We start from the raw sequence: 20544 nt of genomic DNA on the forward strand, positions 1-20544 counted from the left end.
ACTGCTCAAACAACAAAAATCTGTGGAAACCAGGAACCACTATTAATAAGTACGGACTCTTACACTACCTAATTAGACTCGACAGTGGATATGTATTCAAGAGACACATCAACCTACTACGACAAACGGAAATGTCAAAAAAAAAGTCTATCAAATTTGCTCCCACAGTGCAAGAAGCCACTTTAGAAGAACCAAGACCACATCATCCATTTGAAGACCTCATCACCATCCCACGAATCAATGAACAACCTCAACATGAGAGAGGAAATTAAAGTCCAGTGCTGCGCAGATCCAACAGAATATATCGCCAGCCTGAAAGCCATATTTGAAAGACTTTGTTACGTCTTAATTTTGCAAAAGTAAATCAAGTTTATTAATTGCATGTTGTATCATAACTTGACTGCTATACAGTGCATATTTTTTGACTACTACCCTCTGTAATGTTTCCAACTTAGGTTGGGCGTTTGTGTATTGTTAGTTGTAATGTGTTAGTTAAGTTTTTTTCACCTGAAGACGGGATCAGATTCCAGATCCCGAAACGTTGTGTATTGTTTTTTACATTCGTGATGGAAAATGTCCACAATAAACCTTTGAACAACATTAACTCACCATCACCAACAATGAACTTCAAACAAAGAAGTCTTAATTTTATTCTTCAACTAGCTGTACCCGCGGGCCTTGCCCCGTTTAACTTCTTAATTTTCAAGATGAGCTCGTTCGCATGGCTCAATCACGTCCTGGTTGAAGTTCGTTCGCTACGCTCACTCACCTTTAGGTTGGAGCTCGTTCGCTGCGCTCACTTGCCTTCAGGTAAGCTCGTTCGCTACGCTAACTCGCCTTCAGGTTGAAGTTCGTTCGCTACGCTCACTCACCTTTTGGTTGCAAATTAGCTGTTGTCATAAATTTAAAAAAAATAATAGTGCTGCACCCTGTTGGTAATCCTTGTAACTTTAATGCTATTGAACATCATAGAACAAAACCATCTTGTTTGATTGAAACAGCTGATAAGATTCATTAATTCCTTTTAAATATGAAAAATCATAAGGTTAACATGGGAAAATCCAGAGCCACTGGGGCGGAGTCCGAGAGTCCGATCAGAATAAAAACAACTTAGTTTTCCTATTTAATGCCTAAAGAATCGGTGTACCAAATTTCAGCCTCCTAGGTAAATGGGAAGTGGGAGAATTAGTGATGAGTGTGTCAGTGAGTCAGTGAGGGCTTTGCCTTTTATAAGTATAGATATTGCCAGTTTCAAAACAAATGATCTTTTCTAATAAGCGTGGGAGAATTATAGTATATCAACCACATGTTTAATAATTATACAATGTTCTATGTTGGCAATAAGTCAAAATCTATCATATGTTATTATTTATAATTAGAGTGTTAAATAAGTCATCAACAACATTATACATTTTGTATCAATCACTGTACACAATACATAATGTATTGTAAAATAAATATTTTAAAATGAAGCTACATTTTTCAATCATCAAAGTCAACAAAATATGCATGCATACACCAGGCCACGACAATATTGTAGATTTTGTGACACATATTTTTGTTATAACTTTTTTATTACTCAAGATACAACTTTGTACCTAATAACCTTTTCTATTGGCCATATTATTTTTATTAAAACAACGTTTTGACCGGTGTCCCATCTCGTACCGTTATCGAGATATAGTCGTTTCAATGCATAGCGCGTTCCGCCATCTTTATCCCCCTCCTCCCAAGTTCTCGACCACCTGAAAAGTAGGTGACATGAGTATTTTTTATCACCACAGTCCGTATTACAACTATCAGCAAAGATATTAGGGAGGTGGTAAGAAACTTCTGCAAGTAGATGTTAGGAATAGACAGAGTGTGGGTTAATAGAGCCCATCCCCTGGGTAGAGACGGGAAGTCAATCATAGCCCATATACCAGAAGATACGGATGTAACCTACATTCTCATTTATAAGAGATATAGTGGAGGGGAAATCATCGCTATCAATAAAAAGTCCAAATTTATTGAATGTTTAGAAGTTAATAAGGTTCATAATTATAATATTGTAAAGGCGAGTTTCATTAATGCACAAAACTCAATTTGTTTCCTGCCATTATGTTTAAATTATAACCACTGGGAGCAAGATTTTGAGGAATTAGAATTAGGGACGGCCCGGAAACAGTCAGGAAAAATTATAGCCTCAGGAAACAAAAACCTCTACCCCGATTCCCCGAGGTCCAACCTCTGTTTGCTCAGCACCGGATACTTGACGTGGCGGGGTCGCCAGTCGCAAAGCAGAGCCTGATTTTTGCATCCATGCTGCACTTCCTGACCAAGGACTGAAGTGGCGGGCTCGTCATGACCCACTGAGAATGCCTATCGGCAGTATAGATTAAATCAACCCCTGCAATACAACAAGGGCACTCCCAGGGATACTTTGTAGTAGTTCCAAATAATATTTTACAATAAAAGTTTACAACCTTTATTTAAGTTACCATGTAAACTAAAATAATAACAACAAACAATAATCATAACATGTGTTGACAAACTAAATACAATTAATAAACCAGCTGTCAATACACCCTCCCTTCTCTAATTTTATTTCCATTTATTTTCTCGCTTCATGTGGTGGCAGCGGTTTAGTACCATAATGTCAGAATTGTCGGAAATTAATAAATTGACAAAACAGAAGCCATCTCCACCTGTGAGTAATGTTCATTTAGAGCCACCAGAGCCTTTTGATACCCAGGAACCTTCAAAATGGTCTCAATGGATACAAGGAATTGAAGTTTATCGCTCAGCATCGGGATTATCAAAGAAAGAGGAGAACCAACAGGTCTAGGAAGTGAAGCTGATTTATAACTCACATCTCTTGGACTCCTGATAAAAGGAAGACTTATGAACAGGTGAAAAACAAATATAATGACTATTTCTTAGTTCGTAAAAACCTATTTTATGAATGAACAAGATTTCTTCAAAGAGAACAAAGACCTTGCTAAACTTTTAAAGCAATGGACAGGCTGAGCGTGCAGTTAAATTGCTAAAAACATTCTGAAGGAAAATCAAGATCCTTATGAGGACTTATTAGCATATCGTTCTACTCCACTAAGCTGCGGTTACAGTCTGCTGAGCTCCTTTTTTATAGGAAAACCAGGATCACTGTTCCTATTTCAGACGAATCATTGAAGCCTAAGTGGCCAGACTTGGAAAGCAATGGACAGTTCAGCGAACGAAAACACAAAACTACAACAGAAGACACAACGTAAAAGAGCTACATGTTTTGATTACGGGGTAAAAAGTGTGGGTGTCTAACCTGATGTAGCCTAATATATACTAGTGGTTGGAACAAATTTCAACACATATGGTCAACATCGATGGGAAATTTTATTGAAGGAGTTCCCGCAAACAATAGATTCCAAACATGTGTTGACCAATTAAATACAATTAATAAACCAGCTGTCACTACAATACCCAGTGACAGAGTCAGTCACCCTTTTAGTCACCTCTTACGACAAGCCTCAGAAGGCTGCGGTCCTATTCTAACCCAAAAAAATGCACAGGGGATAACATTTCTTATAAGCTAGTTGCTAGAATACAACATTGAATTTATTTGCCCTGAATTTATTTGCCCTAGTAATGAGCATTATTGTTTAACAGCGAGGTGGTGTGTGGGCGGGACCTGACTTGGAGCTGTTGACCGACCTTCATAACCAGTTCAACACCAGGTCGGACATCACCGAGACAATTGTTAGGTGTGTTTCTTGTGTTAAGTTTTAGTTGTAGTGGAAAGAAGCTCATACCTGAAGGAGTACCTACTTTACGGTAGTGGTAGTTCTGACGCTCCAGAGCTTAAGTGTAACAACGCAATAAAACAATATTGAAACAAATACATGCTGTTGCTGGTTAAACGTTGAATGCACTGATAACATTGCATACCCCCCTTGATTGATACCCTTTAATGAAAGTTCCTTTTATAAGCTACTTTAACAGGATCACTGTCTAACCACAGATGATGTTATTTTTACAGTAACAATGTATGTGCCGAAAAAATTTTATTTGTACTGCTGACTTTACTTGTTTCCCTTAACTTTTGGAATCAGTTGAATCTTCAACTTTAGATTGAAGACATTCCACTCCTATCATGTTGGAGGGTTGAGTAATTATTCAAGTGTTTAAAAGTACTTGAATCAAGACTAGTAGTTCCTTTGATCAATCATGTAATTTCAAACATACTTTATCATGTCAAATGTTATTAATAATTATTGTATGATGGCTATTACATTTGTATGAGTTGTTGGATGTATAATAGTTATAATTTACCACTAGGGCGTAAAATGACTTCTTCTCATCTCAAGCTCCAGTTTCACTGAAAATGAGCAAAAAGTTGAAAAGAAACTTTTTGCCCATGTGAAGAACTACCTATATTTTTTGTGTTATTGAATATTTGAGCAAACAAAATCACAAAACAAAAAGTATGTAAAGATAACCTCTCAAAACGACTTCCACCTTTTTACTTCTCTGTGTGTGTGTGTGTGTGTGTGTGTGTGTCTGTGTCTGTATGTGCGGATGTGTACAGAGCTACAGACTACACCTGTGGTCCGATTTTAATAAAATTTGATATGTAGGTACTAATCCAATTTGATATGTAGGTACTAATCCATGATATCTCCAGGCGTTTTTCCATTTTTAGAAATTTTAATTTTTAATGGTGATTTCCCATAAAAACCCATAAAATAACAAAATAATACCCCCGCCGCAGCAAACCTGCAGACTAAGCGAATTTCCATTTGACTGATTGGATTCACACTGAAATGTCTACTTAAAAATATAACATTTATTCTTGATTTAAATAGAATTAGTTTAACAAGTACTTAGGTTTGCTGCATCAGGGAGGGTAAAACTGTTTTTTTGTTTTTTGTTTTTTTTTGTTAAATGTGAATAGTTAGTAAGAAATGAAAATATTTTCCAAATTTGATCAAAATATGTTCACAAACAAGCAAACTACAACAGTTTACTTATTCTCCATAAGAATAACATGGGAATTTTAAATTTACAATTTTTTTGAATTTTCTCCGTAACCATTAGGCGCATAATAACGCTTCAATATACTAAATTATTCGTTTTTTAAGCTCTACAAGATGGTTTGGAAAGAAATTGCTAAATTTTATGTTTTTTGGGTCAAAAATGGGAAAAACCTATTTTTACCCCATAAAACCCCCCGTAAACCCCCGTTCCCATGGTCCGATCATGCTGGATCGCGAACTCGTTCGAATAAACGTACGTTTACACGTTTGTACCAAATTTCATCAAAATCGGATCATTTTTGCTCGAGTTATCGTGCTGACGGACACACACATATATATATATATATAACTAGCTGTAACCCGCGGGCTTTGCCCCGTTTAACTTCTTAATTTTCAAGATTATCTCGTTCGCATGGCTCAATCACGTCCTGGTTGAAGTTTGTTCGCTACGCTCACTCACCTTTAGGTTGGAGCTCGTTCGCTACGCTCACTCACCTTTAGGTTGGAGCTTGTTCGCTACGCTCACTCACCTTTAGTTTGAGCTCGTTCGCTGCGCTCACTTGCCTTCAGGTTAGCTCGTTCGCTACGCTAACTCGCCTCCAGGTTGAAGTTCGTTCGCTACGCTCACTCACCTTTTGGTTGCAAATTAGCTGTTGTCATAAATGTAAAAGAAATAATAGTGCTGCACCCTGTTAGTAATTTTTGTAACTTTAATGCTATTGAACATCACAGAACAGAACCAACTTGTTTAATTGAAACAGCTGTTAAGATTCAATAATTTCATTTCTCATAAGGTTAACATGGGAAACTCCAGAGCCACTGGGGCGGAGCCCGAAAGGATTTTTGAAATAAGAATATGCCTATATGTTAATCGGGAATGTGAGCTATCATCATGCCAAATTTCAGCCCAATCCGACCAGTATTTTTCGCGTTCACTTGTCACAAACATACATCCATACATCCATACATCCATACATCTAAACTTTCTCATTTATAATATTAGTAGGATGAAGAAAGCATATTAACTCAGTACCCTGAAATTATTTTTATTTTTAAAACTCTACATGTTTCGACCTTTAGGCCATTTACAAAGGGGTCTGACTTAGGGGAGGTACGAATGAGGCATTAGTTCAAAATTCCTCCGTGAACAGCGCTGTAGTAGAGAGTACTTTGGCAAAGAAGGTTTACTAATCGCAAAAATAGTTCTGTTCATAAAATAAAATTATAAATGCCTCAAATTCAATTTTATTATTTTTTAATTATAAAATTAAACCATCATAACCTAACCGAACTAACCAAACTTGCTGTTAATGAAATAATATAACAAAAGTTTATTAATAGAAAAAATAATTCTGTTATAAAAATAATAAAACTAGAAATTGCTCTACTAAAATTTTATACCTAATGACTTAATAATAAAATTAAACTGTCATACCCAAAACCAAACCAACCAAACTTGCTGATAATAAAAAAAATCTTGGACAAAAAGTTAATGCCACGAGCGGGATTTGAACCCGGGACCTTCAGCATATCAGCCCGGCACGCTAACCATTAGACCACCGAGGCCGATGACTACTGATCGTTTTGTTATGGTAATGGCGTTCCCTCAGCTAATAAGAAGCCCACAGCTGTCATCATAGCCTCTTCTATACCTCCCCTGAGTAAATACCTTTACAAAGAGTAACATTTAACCTCACTTCAAACACAAACAAATTAATTAACAAATAAACATCATGTGATGATCTTTACATATGATTTTCTTTTTTCTTAAAATGTATAGTAAAATAATCTTTGGTCATGGAATTTTGTCATATATATATATAAAATTTTATTATGGTTGTTTAATTTATCCTCCTCTTGATGTTTGTGTTAAATATTCTTTAATTTTAAAATTTTTTCATATATAGGATTTTGTTTCTTAACTTGCATCGTATTGATTATATTTGTTGGATCATTCTTGTAGCTGCAGTATATATGATATTCTTCTTTTGTATCTAATTTATTTCCTTTTGATCCATAGTCCAAAACTGTCATATCTGTTTCTACTTTAGTGAATTTATGATTCTCATTAAGCATGTGTTCTGCTACATTACTTTTCATACTAGTCACATTCTTTGATTCAAAGTTATTGTAAATTATGTTATTTTCCCATAAAAACCCACAAAATAAGAGAATATCATATTTAAAAAAAGCCGGTTTTGATTTAAATTAGTATGTGATGGTCCTTATTCTTAACAACATAGTGCAACCCTCCCCACATTGCTGTAAAGATTATGGTTCAAGAGTTATTGTAAATTCTGTTAATTTCCCATAAAAAAAACCCATTAGTCCAGCAGCTAGCTATACTTTAGTGTGCAAACTTGCGTATACTCAATATTCTTGCATAACGTTTTAGTTTGATGTCTAGGGAGTTTAAAAAACCTGGGTGTTTACCTCCTACCCCCCACGTTTTCCGGCTATGACGACATCATAATGGCGGCCGTTGATTTTTTTAAAGCATATATTTCGCAAATTATTTGTTGGATCGGAATGAACTTTTTTTTGTTTGAAAGATAAGTTTGAATGCTATCTCTTTTACATTTACACATTTGTTGTATGTTTAGTACATTTTTCGTAATTTTGCAAAAACCTGTATTTTTTTTTAATATTTTTGTGTTATTTTTGTTTTTAACCTTTTATTGATACAATATATCAAAAACCACCAATAAAAAAAAATTGTAGAACATTTAAACAGCTTTACAAAATTACCAAATTTAATATGTTTTACTCAAAAGAATACGTTAAGAAACTATATAAATCTCATAAAAACACCTATTTTGGCGCAAAAACGCCTATTAGTCCGGCATCTAGGGCAGTGCGAAAGTCTTAAATAGACAGTTTTACCATTCAATGTTGATGTATGTGTCTAATGAAGTGTTTTCAACTCGGATGTCACGTCTGCACTGTGAGGTACCAAATTTTGAGGGGGGTAAAAAAACGTATTGATAGTCAACAAACACCATAACTTACCCGATTTTTATCCACAACATCCTACTCCTAGGCCTATGTGTTGGCCATAGCTTGGGCTATGGGCCAAAGAACGTAGGCCTACTTTTAATAACAGTGAAGTACACAAACACACCCACAACTACATATTTATTCATAATGGCACTCTTTTTCACCGTACAAAGTTAAACCGACCGATTTTACAAGTATTTATCACGGACAACGGCGACATAACCTAAAACTGGTGTTTGTTGATTGACGATAACAGACGATAACTAGACCGAATCCCCGATCAGCTGTTGGCTAGGTTTGTAGGCACTTATGCAAACCAATCCCTGTCTCTGATCACGGACGGTATGGTTATCTTGAGTGTGGGGGGTTCTTCCCGGAACCTCAATTGAGTCAAGGGTGTCGCCACCTCTGGTGGATAGGTTCATCCGGGTGGGTTCCACTTCTATACCTGCCTCCTTTTGGGAAACCCTGATGGCCTGGCAGTGATGTTGGGTCTGACGGGCAAACTAAGTAGATCGGGTGCTGTTCCCCTGCATATCTAAACTCTCCACAAGATCACACCACTTAGTTTTGCGATTTTCGGCAATGACTGACATAAGCTCTTCACCTGCTAGAAGTGTGTCCTCAGCAAAGGGATCATTGTCAAAGAGACCTTGGTATCGTTCTAGCAGTGGCTTTGCCTCTTCAGAGAGTCCTGCGATGTAATGGGTTCGACAGCCTCTAGGTATAATTTTTCTCGAGACCTGCTGGACAAGCTTAACGAAGGAGTCATACATATCAGGTTGTGGAGGGATATTGGCGATTTCTCTGTCAATGATCTCCCTAAAACCCGTCCAGTTGGCCTTTTTGAAATTAAACCTGTGCCTTAGAGGAACAACTTAAGGTTTAACAACAGCACTAACGGTGCATACTATAGGTTTATGTTGAGTTCGGGGAATCGGATCACTTACAGACTTTTCACACTGGGAGGCAATCCTGCTACTCAAAAAGATGTTGTCAGGGTTATAACCCCTCTTCCATCTACCGCTGTTAAAGGAGCAAGGGAGCTTAGGATCGTGTATGAGCTGCAGGTCATTTGCCTCAGCCTAGGTTTCAAGTTTTGTCCCATTTTCACTTGTCTCTTTGTATCCCCAAGCAATGCTCTGACAATTAAAATCCCCCAAGACGAAATTAATGTCATCATTGCATAGATTATCGGGCTCTGTAAGATTCGGGAGGCTTATACAAAGAGGTGACACTGTACTGTGGTGTCCTGACCATTAGTATCTCAGTATTGTTCCTCTCAGTCAGCGAAGCTGAGGTGATGTCATTGTATGGCCTGGCAAAAACAGCACTACCATATTGATCATGAGGTCTCTCTAGAAAAGTAAAACGTGTTGTGTGAACCTAACACGTTCCATAACAAATATGTTGTTGGTTGATGTTAGATTTACAATACATTGATGATTTAGTTAAAAATTGGAATATTTGTCAACAGTGTAAGGTAGTGAAATCTTTCAATTACATTTATTTAGTACACGTTGTAAGATTCTTCTTTACATGTTGGCTTCAAATATAGGTAGGTTTTTCAAGGTGAAACAATTTAAACTCGAGAAAGACATTGTCATACAGTATGATGCTAAGGGTATCAATACGTAAGTTTGAAGTGCATAAGAATTGCATACAGTAATGTATTGTCATACAGTGTGACGCTAAGGGTATCAATACGTAAATTTGACGAAATGCCGGCCATTTTACTATACACAAAGGGTATTGAAACGACGACGATGTCTAAACTGCCGCAGGAAATGTTCCTGATTTTGCTGAGATCGGGGACGACGACGATGACGCTTCCGTGAGTGCGGCAGTCAATGGTGATGTCTACACGTCCCTGGAAGATTTCATGATAAAAAAAACCATAATTGGCTATTTAGAATTTTGCATTGCTGCATTTTGTCTTTTTTTTAACCATTATCTTAATAATCGTTATGACATAAAGACAGGGTGTGTGTATTACAACCAAATTATTTAGAAAATTTGGTTAAACTATGAATAAAAATTGGTATTGGTATCAAGAAACGAGAATTGTTACATTTTGGTATCAACACTCACTATTTGTTGAAAAAAAAAATAATCTTGAAAAATCTGGAATTAGTCTTGAAAAGTCAGGAATTAGTCTTGAATTTGAAAATGGAAATAAACTAGACAGCCTGAATACACCACGACCAAACCAAGGCAGCCATCACAAGGCAAATGACTGCTGAGACCACCGCTGGAAGGAGGGTAGCATTGGTTTTGGGGAGGGGGGGTGGACGCTAAAAATAACTCGCCCTACGTCAAATTTACATGCAACACCCAACTAGGGATAAGTCAGTGTATCTTTGACAATTAAATCATATCAGTACAGTTTTTCATTTCTGTAGGCTATCTGCTATATTTCGTACTAAGTTGGCAAATAAGTTTCTAGGGTTTACTTTAAAAAAAAAAAAAAAAAAAAAAAAAAAACAGACTTTGATTAAATTAAGTTATAAAATTGAATTTTGTGATGAAATAAACCTCTAAATATGTTGTTGTTATTTTATTTTTGTCATACACTAATAATAGAAATGATGAGGTACAGATGTTATTGAATACAATTTTCAATGGTAAATAAGTGGTTACAACAATTTTTCAGGGGGTGGGATTCGTGTCTAGACTGTGAATCAAAAGATTTATTATAAAATACCTACAATAAGGATGTAAATTGAACAATAATTTTGAAACAATATTTTAGTAAGATTATTAATTTTCTTTTCTTTTGTTACTGTTAATGAAATTGAGGTAGTTTTAGTCCCAAAATGGATCCTGGAGATGTCTATAGTTTGAGTTAATAATAAATGGAATGTTCTCACCAATCTTCTATAATAATAATTTTCTTCTGGATAGGCTTAAATCCTCCTTTCTTCAGTTAATTTGGATATTTTGACAATACTTCATTTCATAATTTCACAATTTATTTATCACAACTGTGTTTCTGTATGTTCTTCTTGGATGCCTTAACTGCACTGTCACTGTTCATTGTTGTAAATAATTTTGTAAATTATGGGGTTCACATAAATAAAAACATGGTTGAATTTTAGTGATAATCTTGAACCCAGATGTACTGTATTTTAAATGGAGGAATTGTTTTGAATAAAAATAATTTGATAAGTCAATGAATAAATTTTGATTTTAAAAAATATATATATATATATATATATATATATACAGGGTGGTAAAAAAGTCCCTGGACAGTTAAATATTAAAAGAAATAATGCAGATAGAGCTGCAATACTTGGTACAAAGTTACAGGGCATAAAACTCTATTTTAACACATATTCAGTGATCCAATAACTCTTCAGGGGGACGGCCCACAAGGAGTCGGAAGAAAATCTTAAATGGAAGCATAGGTCAATATGCACATTAAATTAAAGGTCTTCTTTAGTAGAATACAATGCCGCAAACCGCACTTCAAAAGGTTGATCCTGCGCAAAATGGCAGATGTTCAAAGATTTCTTGAATCCGCCATTTTGAATCTTTGAACGACTGCCATTTTTTACTCAGGCATTCTTTTGAGCTTCAATTTACGGCATCGTAATCTACTAGTGAAGACCTTTAATTTGATGTGCATATCGACCTATGCTTACGTTAACAATTTTCTTCCGATTCCTAGGGCTGTGCCCCCTGAGGATAAAGCGTATAATAGCAATGTAAATTAAATGAATCTTTGAACAACTGTCATTTTGTGCAGGGTCAACCTTTTGAAGTGCGGTTTGTGGCATTGTATTCTACTAAAAAAGACCTTTAATTTGATGTGCATATTGACCTATGCTTCCATTTAAGATTTTCTTCCGACTCCTTGTGGGCCGTCCCCCTGAAGAGTTATTGGATCACTGAATATGTGTTAAAATAGAGTTTTATGCCCTGTAACTTTGTACCAAGTATTGTAGCTCTATCTGCATTATTTTTTAAAATATTTTACTGTCCAGGGACTTTTTTACCACCCTGTATATTTATATACAGTGTGTAAAAAATGTCTCCCCCCCCCTATTTATTTTTTTTATTTTTTAAAATAATGAAATATCGTTTGGGGAGTGATAGTAACATAACGTGAAGTTTCTTTTGACATAGTTAAAATTTTTGAATTCCCCCCCTAAATGGGGGGTAAGGGGGGTAACTCAAAATTTTTAAATGTAAACCCCTAGCTTGTGACACCTCATTTGAAAGAGCATTAAAAAACTAGGTAAATGGTGAAAACTAGAAATTTCTATCTAATTTCTAACCGGAATTACAGCCAAAAACGCTCAAAATTACAATATTTTTGGGAAACTCAAAATTGTAATTATTGCATACACCCTTTGAGTGACCCCTCATTTGAAAGAGCAATAAAAATCAGGCTTATGTTATTAAATTAAAAAACTGTTACTTCCTACAGCCAAAAATTTCTTACAGCTAATAAATTATTATTTTAATAAAATCTTTTATTTCTTTATTATTGCAAAAGTGCAAAATAACATCTTTTGAAAAAAAGTGAAAATGAAATGTATTGGTTATCCACAACAGAGCAAGTACAAACTAAAAATTTAAGGTTATTACAATAAGAAATTTTCGTGAACATGAGTTTGTTTCATTAGATGACCTTTGCTCAGCCGGTTTTCCCTGTTTGCCCTGGCATGGGTTTCCTCAACTCATTCTGTCAATGAGCTGTTACAGACAGGTCTAGGTCAGTACTGCAGCATAAATTCAATTTCTATTTAATAATAACAATTATGTAACTATTTGATAACTGTAAAGACTTTTTTGTTCATTAAAATTCTCTAAGGTTAATAATTAATTGTTAGTTTGTTGCTATTTAGTTAGTCAGGTTTTTTAATTTAGTTTCTTTATTCAATAGTTAGTTTTTTGTTAAAAGTTTATTAGAAATTTTTAATAATGGCTCGAAGCAAAGACGATAAGGTGGAAATGGTTTTAACTTTTGGTGCCTCGAATGAAAACTACCACGAGACAGAAAGGAGATTCAACGAAGCACATCCTGATCGACCAGTGTGTCGAAAATATTTGAGGGAACTAATTGGCAAGTTCAGACGAACTGGATCCGTAGCTAATGCTCCAAAATCAGGCCGAACATCTTTAGACGAAGAAACACAATTTGAAGTTGTGGCAGAATTTGTAGAGGATCCTCAGCAGTCGACTCGATCAGTTGCTACACTGTGTGACTTATCCCATCAAACAGTTCGAAATATTTTAAAGAAAAATAAATTTCACGCTTATAAATTTAAACTTGTCCATGCATTAAACGACGATGATCTAGACCGTCGACTTCAATTTTGCGAAGAAATGGAAGAACTAATCAAAGCTAATCCACATTTCGTGTATAATGTAGCTTTTTCAGACGAATGCACTTTTTTTGTTAATGGAACTGTCAATAAACATAACTGCAGATACTGGGATACTGCAAACCCCCATGTTTACCGAGAATCCTCAACGCAGTACCCAGAAAAATTAAATGTATGGGCTGGGATGTTGGGTAATCATATCCTAGGACCATTTTTCATCGATGGCAACCTCAATGGAGAACATTATTTGCAAATGCTTCAAGAGTCGGTTTTTCCAGCCATAGTGGAAGTTATTGCACAACATCCACATGAGTTTGATGAAGATATTGTTCACTTCCAGCAGGATGGCGCTCCCCCTCATTTTCATCGACAGGTCCGAGCATTTCTAAATACACAACTGAATGGTCAGTGGATTGGCAGGCGTGGCCGGATAGAATGGCCAGCACGGTCCCCCGATCTAACACCTTTGGATTTTTTTCTATGGGGGTTTATTAAATCGACAATTTATAAAACTCCCGTACAGAATATTGAAGACTTGAGACACAGGATTGTTGAAGCCTGCAGAAAAATCACTGAGGAAACATTCCATAACGTGAGGGAAGAGTTCACGTCTCGTTTATTTTACTGTCAGGAAGTAGGAGGACTTCAGTTTGAACATTTGCTGTGAATTTATTTGGTGAACACAACATCGCTACTGTTATTTCGCACTTAAGGTTAGTTTGTTTGTAAAAATCATAAAAAACCATCTAATTACCTGTTAGAAATTATTAATCCTTATCATTGGCCTGATTTTTATTTATCTTTCAAATGAGGGATCACTCAAAGGGTGTATGCAATAATTACATTTTTGAGTTTCCCAAAAATATCGTATTTTGAGCGTTTTTGGCTGTAATTCCGGTTAGAAATTAGATAGAAATTTCTAGTTTTCACCATTTACCTAGTTTTTTAATGCTCTTTCAAATGAGGTGTCACAAGCTAGGGGTTTACATTTAAAAATTTTGAGTTACCCCCCTTACCCCCCATTTAGGGGGGGAATTCAAAAATTTTAACTATGTCAAAAGAAACTTCACGTTATGTTACTATCACTCCCCAAACGATATTTCATTATTTTAAAAAATAAAAAAAATAAATAGGGGGGGGGGGAGACATTTTTTACACACTGTATATGTTGAGACAATATGGTTTTAGTAATATTAACAATGAACATGAATAGATATTAAAAATATAACAAGATTTAGTTTAGAATTTAATTAGGCCTAATGAATATATTTGTAAACATTGGTTTTTGAGTCATTACAGTGTCTAAAATCAATATTATATGTGTAACCATTTCATACTGTAAATTTAAGAACATTTTCCTCTTCCCGCTCCCCCCCCCCCTATTGCTAATGCAAAGCATGGGAAACTGCATTAAGAACGTTACAAATGTCGCCAACCTTGGACAAAGGACGTTCAACATGTTAGTTAAAAAAATAATTTTCACTTTCTGAATGTATTAAAATTTTAAGTACTGTAAATGTATTTTGTATTTTACTTCAAGTAAAAGTACTTAAGTTTTTTGTGACATTGTCAACTTATTTCATTTCTTGGCAATAATGTAGTATTGTATCTTTTTCATTTCATTTCAATATTTCGATTAGTCAAAGATTTTGAATTCACCTCTTGGATATTATTTTTACAATATTGAGTTAATAAATGGGACATGTCTACAGAGCAAACGACAGTATAACTTTCGGCTACAACTGTGGAGGAATGCAGGTGTTCTACCACCAGCCTTGTAGTGGCGCTGTGTTGGCAGGATTGCCTGCTCCCTCAGATCTCATGGGGGTGGTAGCACTGAAGGCCAAGCGTCGTCTGGAGAGGGACCATAGCATTGTCTTGTTGTAAGGTGAGACAAGTTTATGTATCATCATTTATTTATATTTACATTCATAAAATATAAAATTTTAGATGCTGAACAATGGGGAGCTGATGGTATCTTGATAGATACCATTTATATACAATCCTCGTACTTATCTAAAATTCAGAAAAGTTGTTTTAGTGATGTATCATTAACCCTCGAGCGGGCGCTTGTAGTTTTTGTTAATATAAATATGCATAATGGGTGTCGGCATCGTGTCCAGCTCTACACTTCACGCACGTCATCCTGGGAATGCCCCTAAGCTATTTTTACCCCCGAATTCTTCCTCATTTTGTTGTCAGTTGCAATTCAGTGACGCGGTGTCAGTTTGCAGAGGTTTACTCCACGTGCGCCCTATCGCGTAAGTCCTTAGCGCAAAGTTTATTTTCTCATGCGCTATTGTCAAACTGCGTGTATATTTTATACATACAAAATTATAAACATGTTTAAATGTATTATTTAGTTTATAAACACAAAAATATCGACCAAATATACTACTCAGAATCAAAATCAACACAAATTAAACTTAAATAACTCAATCAACACTAATGAATAACGTGTGGTTCAGAACAACATTATTGTATCAAATCAAATCAAATCAAAATCATCTTTATTCATTTTTATATACAATATGTATACATAAATGGCGTCAATATAAAACTATTACTAAACTTAAAGACTAACATAGTGTTGCTTAGTTTTTGTATGGAATTCATTAAAACTATAAAATGCACCTTCAATTAGAAAAGATTTTAAAACATTTTTAAAATTGCCAGAGGTTATTTTATTTTTAATTGAAATTGGTAGGCTGTTAAAAAAGATAATCCCATTATAGCTTGGCTTCTTTTTAAAAAAACTCTTTGTTATGTTTTGTAATTTGAAAATCATGTCTTCGTCTAGTATTATATTCATGTTTGTCGAGATTTTTTGATAATGTGCCAATTATGTTCTTTATATAGAGAATAGTGTTAAAAATATAAAGGCTGTAAACTGTCATTATCCCTAATTCTGAAAAATAAGTTTTACAAGGAGTGTCATATTTTAGTTTTAACATAGTTCTTAATGCTTTTTCTTGCCAATATAAAATTCTATTCATGTTAAAATTTGAAGTAGCTCCATAGACTTCAATGCCATATGTTATGTGTGAATGAATTACTGAATAATAAACCGATTTAATTGTTTTCAAATCACAGAAATTTGACAGTCTCTTTATAGCAAAGATCCCAGAACTTATTTTAGAGCAGACTTTATTAACGTGACCTGTCCAATTAAGAGTACAGTCCAACGCTAAACCTAAAAAATTAGTATTTTCACAAAGGTTGAAAGGTGGCGCTGTTGAAGTAATAGATTTTGACTTCCTGCAAGAAAATTTAATAATTTTTGTTTTATTTTTATTAATTAATAAATTTAAGCTATTTAGTTGGTCATTAATTATATTGATTGCAGTGCCAATTTCAGAAAAAACTTTATTAATATTTCGGTCAGAGATTGTTAAATTAATATCATCGGCAAAAATACTGAAATTGTTATTAGCTGTAAGTGTATGTAGACAGTTTGGCAACTTTCCCAAATAGCAAAGAAACAAAAATGGTCCAAGGACAGAACCTTGTGGTACAGAATAATTAATAGATCTGGTTTTTGAATTGATTTTAAAAGCTTTATTATTTTCAATGTGTGATATTTCTACATATTTTTGGCGATCTGTTAAATAAGATTCCAACAAAGCTAATTCTTTGCCAGATATACCAAAGAAAGTTATTTTTTTTAATAAAAGTGAATGGGAAACACTATCAAAAGCCTTTGTTAAATCTAAAAAAGCAGCTACTGCTTGGTTACCTTCATCCAGTTTGTTAATCACATTTTCAACAAAGGCTATTATAGCTGTTACAGTGGATTTTTTTTGCCTAAAACCATGCTGTTCAGTGTGATTGGAAAATAACAAATTATTATTTTCCAAATATTCTGTCAATTGTAATAACATGCATTTTTCAAAGAATTTTGACAAAGAGGGTAGAATTGAAAGAGGCCTATAATTAGACGGTTCATTTTTGTTTCCTTTTTTATATAATGGAATTATTTTGGATATTTTTAACTGAGAAGGAAAAACACCTGAAATGAGGCATGCATTTATAACATGAAGAAGTGGTTTGAGAATTGCCCACTTAGCATCTTTAATTATTTTTGTTGGGATATCATCACACCCAGAGGACCATTTGCTTTTGATTGAATTTATTATTTGAATCAACTCCTCTTCTGAAATGGTTTTGAACCTAAAAGTATGATTAGTTAATACTGCATCTGTTATTGGTCTATTTATTATTCTCTTATTCATTTTAATTTCAGGAATAATTATATTCTCTACAAGGTCAGCATACAAATTATTCAATATGTTGACTACTTTATAAGGATCAGTGACACATTTACCTTCGTGGTTTAAAAATAGCTCTGTTTTTGATTGATCCTTGCTACTGTACAGTTCCTTTTTGATCAATTGCCAAATAGATTTTGTAGGGTTATCTGATTTATTTATTATGTTTTCAAAATATTGCTTTTTCTTTTGTATTACAAGATTTCTGTATTTCCTTTTTTGCATTTTTAAGTTTTTTTTTACACAAACATTTTTATTTCTCCTTTTTTGTCTATAGTTATCTATGAGCTTAGTCCGTTCATGTTTTATTTCCCAATCAATCCAATTTTTTCTTTGGGGGTTACTTCTAACATTTATTTTTGGAAAGTTTTTATCAAAATGATAGTTCAATACATTATAAAAATATGAAAATTTGTTATCAATTGGTGTTTGATATAGTTTGTCCCAATTTTCATTTGTCAAATCATTCACAAAGTTTTCAATATTTGGTTTTTTAAAACAACGTTTCATTTCCCACAGCCTTATATTTTTATTTGTATTTTTGACATTATCCAATTCAAGAATTTGCCCATCGTGGTCAGAGAGTGCAGTTACAAGACAAATTACCCTTACATATGTCTTATTAATATTTGTAACAAAGTTATCTATTGCCGATTCACAACTATCAGTTATTCTAGTAGGAATATTTACTGTGTAATACATGTTATGTGTCTTAAGTAAACTAACAAAATCAATTTTTTTACAATCATCGGTCAATACATCAATATTAAAATCTCCTCCAATGCATAAATTAGTATTAAAACTTGATACAAAACATAAAAGTTTGTCCAGGTTTTCTAAAAAACCAGCAATATTTCTTGAAGGAGTTCTATAAATGCCAGCTACAATAACCTTAACATTGTTCAATTCTAATTCGACTGTACAAGATTCAAAAATCTTATCTGTGTTTAAATGATCTATTAATGAATTAGTTAGTTTTTTACATCGAATTTCTTTTTTAACTAAAATTAATACCCCGCCTCCTTGATTCACATTCCTTACATAATAACTCACAGTATTATAGCCAATCAATTCAAAATTTTCAATTTCAGTTAATGTTAATTTGTGCTCTGATAAAATAACAACATCTGGTTTAATTTCATCAATTGTGATTTCTAAAGAATCAATTCTGCTACTTAAACATTGTATGTTTTGATGGAAAATATATAATTTCTTACTCTTACTGGCTTTTGAAACAGGTGCTAAATTAGTGTTTGTTTTGGTTTTTTGTTTCTTAAAAAATACTTCTTATGATTAATTAACTTATTATTTACATTATCAGTTTCAGTTCTTGTTCCTATGAAATATTCTTCGATTGAGCGTAGTCTCCTCATAAATTCTCGAGCTTTACTTTTGTCAGGAGTTTTGAATCCATGGAAAAGGGAATCAGATGACATTCCAGTAAGTGTCTGGCAATCTTCAGAGTTTTTGTGCTCAAGTGATGTAGGTGATTTATGGTCTATTATGACATTACTACAGTTCACTTGTTCCTTAGATGGGTGGTCATGTAGAACAGCAACAGGTGTACTTGCTATTTTGACACTCTTCTGAGATAGAGTCTGAGCATCTTCAGGTAGGCTCGCAGGAACTCTTAAATTCATCTCTCTTGTGATGCAGCTCCGTAGCATAGCTAAAAATGTTTCATATTCTAGCCCATTCTTTAGCACTTTTGTTGGTTTCTCCTTCTGAGCAATTATTTCCACCCTTGCCCCAGTGATGTAGTGGAAATCCACTATATTTTTGGAGAAAATATTTAGTGATATTTTGTCCCTCACACAGCCCAATGGAGAACAAAGAAGTCTTTTGCAGTTTTTCTTTTTGAATTCCTCTGTGAATTTCTTGAAAGCTAGGTTATAGTCCATGACTGTGGGTTTACTCCTATAAATATCCTTGGTCACAAGCCCATAAATTGCGGCACCTTGCTTGTTCTGGAGAGTAACATGGCTGTTTAGGCACTCTGAACGTAAAGGTCGGCCAAATTTCTTTCTGAAGGCAAGAGCAACACCTCTACTCATCTGTCTTTCGTCCTCAAAGTCACCAGAAATTGAGTGGGCAAAAGCTACAGACTACACTATTAGCTATTTACTAGGAGATGGAGATTGCAGTCATTCTCAAGGAGTTTGACCTGGGTATAAGTCACTCTAATTGATATCAGCAGTAACAAAACTCAACACAATTTATCTTACTTTTTAACTACAAAACTCAAATTTATATTACAAATTTAAAAGATAATGGCTTTATACTGCCCCTCCCTACCGGTACCAAGAATGACCTTCATCCACCATTGTTACTTAAATTCTAATTCAAATGACCTTAAAATAAACTCCTTCTATCTCTTACAAACCATTTTTCTTTTATATACCTGTCCGTATTCCGTCTCAGGATCTAAACATTCTAAACACCTCAGGAATACCCGGCGCCTCCACCAGCTTGTCACACCCCCCTTAGCTACTCGCTTGGCTTACAATGAGATTAAATATTTGTTTTACCTTTTATCCCTTCGGGGCGTGGGGTGGACTGAAGTGAAGAGACGCTCAGTTGCTCAAAACAAACTTTAATTTGACACAAAACCAAGAAAAAACAACTTAACGTATCATCAATAAAACTCACACAAAATATTAATCAATTAACGCTCTACTTCGGACCCTCCTTTACTATATTTAGACCTGTGGTCTCCGGCAACCCCAAATCATGTTACCATCTCGACCCGACACTCCCGTCGTGTCCATGGACCGTCTTCTACAAGCTCCCCGTGGCGACTGACGACTGACTACTGTAGACTCTCGTCAACCAGGTACTCCTAGGTACAGAAGTTATCCCCGGTGGCGGGATAATTGCCCAGACGCGGGGAAATTATGGGGCCCTGCGTCACAATAATTTGCAAAAGCTTTCATTTAA

The 20544-nt window shown here is 34.7% G+C and overlaps 1 protein-coding gene across 2 annotated transcripts in view; it reads left to right on the forward strand.

Moving 5' to 3' along the window:
* Window positions 1-20544, forward strand: part of LOC129004956 (uncharacterized) — a 129003-nt gene that overhangs the window by 101416 nt on the left and 7043 nt on the right. For both annotated transcript variants that reach the window (XM_054433681.1, XM_054433682.1), the window contains 2 exons: window positions 3643-3737; window positions 15052-15227. In XM_054433681.1, the coding sequence (XP_054289656.1) occupies window positions 3643-3737; window positions 15052-15226 (270 nt within the window). In that variant the 3' untranslated portion in view covers window position 15227. The remainder of the gene's footprint in view (window positions 1-3642; window positions 3738-15051; window positions 15228-20544) is intronic.

Source organism: Macrosteles quadrilineatus, unplaced genomic scaffold (genome assembly GCF_028750875.1).
Source record: "Macrosteles quadrilineatus isolate MER2022 unplaced genomic scaffold, UCM_ALF_1.0 Scaffold_13__1_contigs__length_4303367, whole genome shotgun sequence".
Classification (NCBI taxonomy): domain Eukaryota; kingdom Metazoa; phylum Arthropoda; class Insecta; order Hemiptera; family Cicadellidae; genus Macrosteles; species Macrosteles quadrilineatus.